This window comes from Tigriopus californicus, chromosome 10, assembly GCF_007210705.1.
Source record: "Tigriopus californicus strain San Diego chromosome 10, Tcal_SD_v2.1, whole genome shotgun sequence".
NCBI lineage: Eukaryota > Metazoa > Arthropoda > Copepoda > Harpacticoida > Harpacticidae > Tigriopus > Tigriopus californicus.
In genome coordinates, this window is record NC_081449.1 from 15,476,607 (window position 1) to 15,482,637 (window position 6,031).

At 46.1% G+C, this 6,031-nt stretch overlaps 1 protein-coding gene across 1 annotated transcript; it reads left to right on the forward strand.

Annotated features, from left to right (window-relative positions):
• The first annotated feature begins 1,839 nt into the window (after positions 1 to 1,839).
• On the forward strand, positions 1,840 to 3,386 carry LOC131889205 (uncharacterized). The gene is made up of 2 exons (XM_059238241.1): positions 1,840 to 1,853; positions 2,076 to 3,386. Exon 2 carries the CDS (start codon positions 2,653 to 2,655, stop codon positions 3,232 to 3,234), a length of 582 nt encoding a protein of 193 aa, XP_059094224.1. The 5' UTR covers positions 1,840 to 1,853; positions 2,076 to 2,652; the 3' UTR covers positions 3,235 to 3,386.
• Positions 3,387 to 6,031: the final 2,645 nt, after the last annotated feature.

A 6,031-nucleotide genomic window follows, 5' to 3' on the forward strand; every position in this document is an offset into this window, starting at 1 on the left:
TAAAATCGACAAAAGTCCAGGACCACGAAGGACTTGAATCTCAAAAGTGGAGAATTGTTCGATTTTCGTTTCAAAATAAAGGTAATGGATATGAAGAGAAAGAGATTCGAATACGAAGAGGAGTTGTGGGTAAGTAATAACCCACAAACATCACACATGGTTTCATATTCTTGCGGTTCAAGCTCAATCATCCCAAAAGTTCGGCGTGACCAAATGTTCATTTTCGGTGGAAGAGCCACGTCAATCTGACGAGTGTTTACGATTGCTAATGCTCTTTTGGCGAGGAAGCTTTGGTGAAAGATTGTATTTTAATCCACCAATGACTCCAATGTGAGATATTCTCACGTGAAAAAACAAGAAAGAGTTTTATGGTGGGTGCTGCCGAAGGAAGCAAGGAATGGAAGAAGGGGAAGTCGTCATCATGGTGTTCATCGTTGTTAATCTTCTCACGTCTTTTATCTCTATTTCACACGGGGGGGGATTTTTTTCAGTCATAGTACCTATATTGACAAAGATAACCAGATTCGTTGAATCTTCGTGGCTGCTGCGGCTGTTGGGTCCTCGGCTTTTCTCAAGTACCCAAATGACGACCATCCACTCCCGAAACGTGTGAAAATATAGACTGAGAATTAAGCCCATCCACGGAGGGAGTCCGTCAACTTTTGGCTTATCTAAATATGCTCGATAAGAGCTCAGCTTCAGAATTCGAGACTGTCTTGGGTCCTCATGATCGAGGAGGTCCCCTTGGAAGCAAACGGACTCACGGCACTACGGCATAATATAGGAAGAGGCCAGCAAGCATTGGCGGGAGATCCGACTTTGATGTGAGATGACTCGAGATTTTTCTAGAGCGACTCTAATGATGGGGCAGAATTTGTGCTTGCCTCACGACCGCCGAGCTAGCCAACCCTGAAAGTATTTACAGACAAACACTTTGGGGCTCCCCCCTCTTTGATCATCCCATGATGAGGTACGTCAAAGATGGATGCTGGCCAACTACCCATGTACAAAAGGTAGACCCTGAGAGCAAAGATGGTAATCACAACTATGCTCCGACTGAGATTCTTAGCCTAATTAAGCCAGCGACAAACACATTCGAAGAGCCTTCTTTCTCAATATACTAGCCGCCCATGGCTTCTCAACGATGCGAGGATCGGGGATCGGCCAATGGAAATGCCTTTCATGTCACCTATTACGACAAGAACACACATCAGGGAGGGACTTGTTTATTTCGGCCGTTTCATGGGGCATACAGAGATGGAGAGGGGACGGGATTTTGACTGGGCTTAATTGATAAATGATCCCAAAAATTAATCTTTGTCCGAGAGAGAGAGAGAGAGGGGCCCCTTTTGACCTCTTAACCAGCCCAAAGAGGCAGCCATTAGCCGCATTTACCTATCTGGGCAACCAGGTCAGAAGAGGTCATGATTCTCTTCACTGAAAGAACACATGCTTCTTGCAATCAAATTGGGATATGAGTATCACATGAAAGAGATTGGTCATTATCTGAGAGTCAAATTCTGCTGAACAAAAGCTGCAGAACTGTACACCCTTCATTCCAAGCCACTTTTGCCCCTTGCTTTTACCAATTCGATCTCATTGTAAGAATATCCAGGAATCCATGAAATAATATTCAATCATCCAATTAATGCGTAAACAAGACTTCAATCTGATCAAAGATTGTAACGAAAGAAAATGCATGAACTCTGAATCTGCAAGTATCTCGATTGCAAGCCTCATTTGTTTTGTTTTTATCTGCCTTCCTTTTTAGTGCAATAGGTAAACAAATGTGGCTTTTAATGTATGTTCTAACCAAGACCAAAGCATCTACATACTGTGCGTCTACCAAGCCAGTAAGTAATTCGATCTTCACAGAAAGTATTGCAAACAATGCCTGCGTAAGTTGATACATACATGCATCGATAATGTCATCCTGACCATGTCCATTCTTCGATGCATACTTCAAGTTTTGGGTCCCAACTCAACGTTACCTTGGGCCAAGTTGTTACCTTCACTATTGTTGTTACTGTTGTTGTCTGTTCTCGTCTTGTCCCGAAAGCGCTCGTTTTTCCCAGGGTTCAAGTCAGTTCTCACCACTTATCATTGTAATAATCATCCGATGGAATGCCACATGAGCTCATGAGGGCTTGAACAGACGAACCACAACCGTAGCAGCACCACCAGAAACCTCCACCGTCAGCCCTGAAACAACAACAACAACAACAAGCAACAACAGTAACAACATAAATGGCAGTGCCAGGACTGCGGGCATTAGCGCTAACTGCATGCAGTCAACATCATCAATGAGAGGAATATCATGTCAAGGAAAGAAAGGTAAGAGCGCCGGCCTGAAGCAGATATTCTCACGGGCGCGCCTTTGGGAAAAAAGGAATTAAACGGCCCGAGAGCTCCTTGGAGGCCGTTGGAAAAGCAGTCGTCGAGCCTCGGCGTGAGAATCGAAAATCGCTCGGACAGAGGAAGCAAAACCGAAAAGGACGAAAAGAAGATCTTCCTTCGAACTTCTGGCCAAGTTCCAACAGTTCCAAGCGATCATCAGTTGGTGTCGACTCGTCGAGTGAACAGGACGGAAGGTGCCAACTCCTGGACACGAACCAACTTCATCCCGATCCATCCAAGAAATAATTGCTCATCATGTACGACACATACACCTTCCAAGGCCAAGTGTATTCGCCCGCCTTCTCCGAACCGCCCTCCCCAATGTCTACCTCATCTGACGGAGACGAATCCTCCAATGAATCTGGCTACCCGCCCAAAGTGTATACCCCACCAGTGGAAGCCTTTGTTAATAAAAAGCCTCGATTCCCAACCATCTACCACGAAGCTTTGCAACCCCTGAGTCCCTGTACCACTCTGTCGGTCCCACAAGGGTGTGTTGTCAGACCCACTCACAAATCCCACGTGGATGTGGGACTGCAAAACGAGTTCCTAGCTCTCCTTCGTGTCAGTGACTTGTCCAAGATCGAGATGTTTCTGCGGGAACACTCCGAGGATTTGGACGTGAACCAGTTCAACGAGTTCGGAGACACCCCCATTCACGAGGCCTGTGTACAAGGCAATTTGAACTTGGTCAAATGTCTGGTGCAATACGGTGCGGACTCAAGGCTCTCCAATCGAGATGGCTTTACCCTCATGCATCTGGCCTCATTCAGTGGACGATCGGATCTGTTGGCGTATGTATTGACCCTGCGAAACCGGGACCATTCTCGATCCTGAGGTCGGCTTATTGTTATTCCTGGTGGTGTTGTTGTCAATGTCATCGATATGTTATTTCTCTCTGTTTTCATTGTGATAGAGGCTACAAGTCTCACCCTCCCAAACGCATAAGAAATATACGGTCATATATATTCAAATTCAGACTTGAGACTCCGTGGCTCAATCTTTTTTTTCAAACCGGCAAAATCAGTGCTCACCAGGCAAAGAGTCCCTGATTTTAGAACACACAATCTATTTTTTTATTATATATTTTTGTCCTAATTGTTGGACCATCATAGATCATGTTATTCAACCTTGCCATCGCAGCTCAAAGCACGAATGACGACATCCCGACAAGTTGCGTCTTGGGCCGAATAGATTTCATGTGCAAATGTCCGGTCTTCTCAAATGGATATTTTTTTTGTTGTTGTGCGATACGCATTCCACCCAACCAACATGCCTTCTTGCATTCGAATGCCCTGCATTCGTTCGTTTGTTAGCGATTTTTGCGGGAGGGCTTCCGCTTTTCTGGCTTCAGAAAAACGGGAGGAAGAGGAGGATGTTGATTATGGGAACCCTCGACTGAACTGACTGAAGCGAGTTGGTTGAGCATTCTCTTTCTCTTTCTCTTCATTTTTGAATCGGGCCAACCAACCCACTCGATGGGAAGAGGTCCTGAGAATAGGAAATGAGCAGGAAATCTCGTTTCTCTGAGACTCTTAAAAAGTGTGGGTGTTCCCGCGACCTCGATATCCGTTCTCAACCTTAAGATTCTCAGGGGGCGGGAATCCAACGCTCTCTTGAGTTCGTTCATCACCCCGCAATCAACAAACGAACACAACAACAACTAGCTTGGAGGAGTGCTTGAGAAAATGTAATCCATCGATACCGAGAATCTGTGGCGAGTGTGGAGCCATAAATAGCCCATCCCTATTTATGTTGGTATTATCAACCACCGAGCAACCCACTCTGGACCACCCCAGAGCCAAGAAAGAACTGATAAGAAATGTTTGTCACTCACCCATGATTCCTCTTCACGTTCAAAGAGCCATCATCCCATTGATTTCAGTTCATTCTGGGAGCTGAAAGCAGTGGTTGAAAGTGCCTCCTGGTGAATGGTGAAACATGCATGAATCAAGTTTGTAATGTAATTGAACTCCGTTGAGATTTCCCACGCCCGCCTTGACTTGACAAAGAGTCAAATATGTACGTACTAGACTAGGAGTACGTATAGTCGTATGCACAGTAGATAGCAGAGAGCCTAGTCTGCGGTACGACACAGTACCACAGCCGAAGAAGACAAGATGAATACGAGATGGGAGGAACTCCCAGAGCCACCCAAGATGTTTCGCTCGCATCACCATGAGGATGATGATTATCCTCATCGCCAAATTTGTTATCCATCCATCCATCCATCCATCCGTCCTTACGCCCGTCCATCCCAAGTAGGAACCCAGAACACCCTTAACATCCACTTAAAGCATTCGTGGGACTGCCCTCAAGATCCTCCTCCTCCTCCTTCTCCTCCTGGATGGATGAATACATATGAACAAATGTCTGCTTTTTACAGCATAATCCGTTTCGGAATGCCCTCTCGAATCTGGAAGCACACAATCGGACTGTCGTCGTGATGCATGTGGGCTTTGGCGAATGGGGCGGCGGGAGTGACAGAAATCTGGCAATTTATGGGTCAGCTCTGGAATGGGTTAGTCAAACAAGAGCAGCGGCGGCGGCGGCTTGATCCGTGTGAAAACTGATCTGGCCTTCAGTTCTTCAGAACGACGGAATAATAGGATCTCGGTCGGTTCTCAGCCGCAAGAACAACATCTTTTCCACCATGTACGTACGAGTAGGTAGACGAGTATGAACTGGTCGGTGAGTGAGTGATTTCAAGCCAGTCAAGTCAAGAACCCTGGGAATGATAATACGGCCCAAAATGTCACCCCACCCAAAAGAATAACAAATACTGGGTATCGCATGAAATACGAACGAACAGTGGGTACGTACTTGGGAGGTCTGGGCCGTCCCAACTTCTTTTCTTTGGGGACCACGACAAATTTCTTCCCACCTTCACCTGACAATTAAGAAGAGGGTGGTGGCTCATTGGTGTGGTTTCCCCTCGATCTCTCCTTGGCAGGTGTTGGTGAGGTCATTGGTTATCTTAAAAATAACATGAGCCATCGATCATCCCAAAGAGCCAAGCGGGACTCGTCCCCTTTGCTGGAGGTTCTCTTCTTCATTTCGAGATCCCTTGACAGGGTGCATGTGTGATTTTGTGTGAAATTAGGCGCGTCCGTCGATGTGTTATCGTTTCACACATGTTGGACGCGTTTTAACTGTGTTCTTCGGACGGTTCGTTTGCTCGTTCGTTTCCCCTCTCATTGTCGTCGTCGTCACCGTCGTCGTCGTCCTATTGGCCTAAAGATGCTTCAAGAGTTCACATGTGGCTGAAACTCATTATGATCTCTTGACAGCCTCCACTTAACTTCAATTCATGTTTTTCTCAATGAAACTCCCTTCCAAACTCCGAGAACCGTGTGAGCTGCAAAGTCAGTCACAGATCGAGAGAAGAGACAGAGAGAGCTTACCAGCGAATCTTGACTGATGTCGTTCACAATTCAGCATTGCACCTTAGACCGTCGACAACCGATCTGCCCGCATCTGTTATCGAATCATTGACTTTGATAGGTGAAAGCCTAAGGAGTGATCCATTTTATGTGGCAGATACACGGCGTCGCAATTTGGAAGATTACTACACCAACAGACCTCAATAGTTAATCGACAGGCCAAATCAAAACGAAAATTTCTTTTGAACGGC

Bases quoted from the DNA above. Each gene is read 5' to 3' on its own strand.
- LOC131889205 (XM_059238241.1), top strand. From the start codon at position 2,653: ATGTACGACACATACACCTTCCAAGGCCAAGTGTATTCGCCCGCCTTC.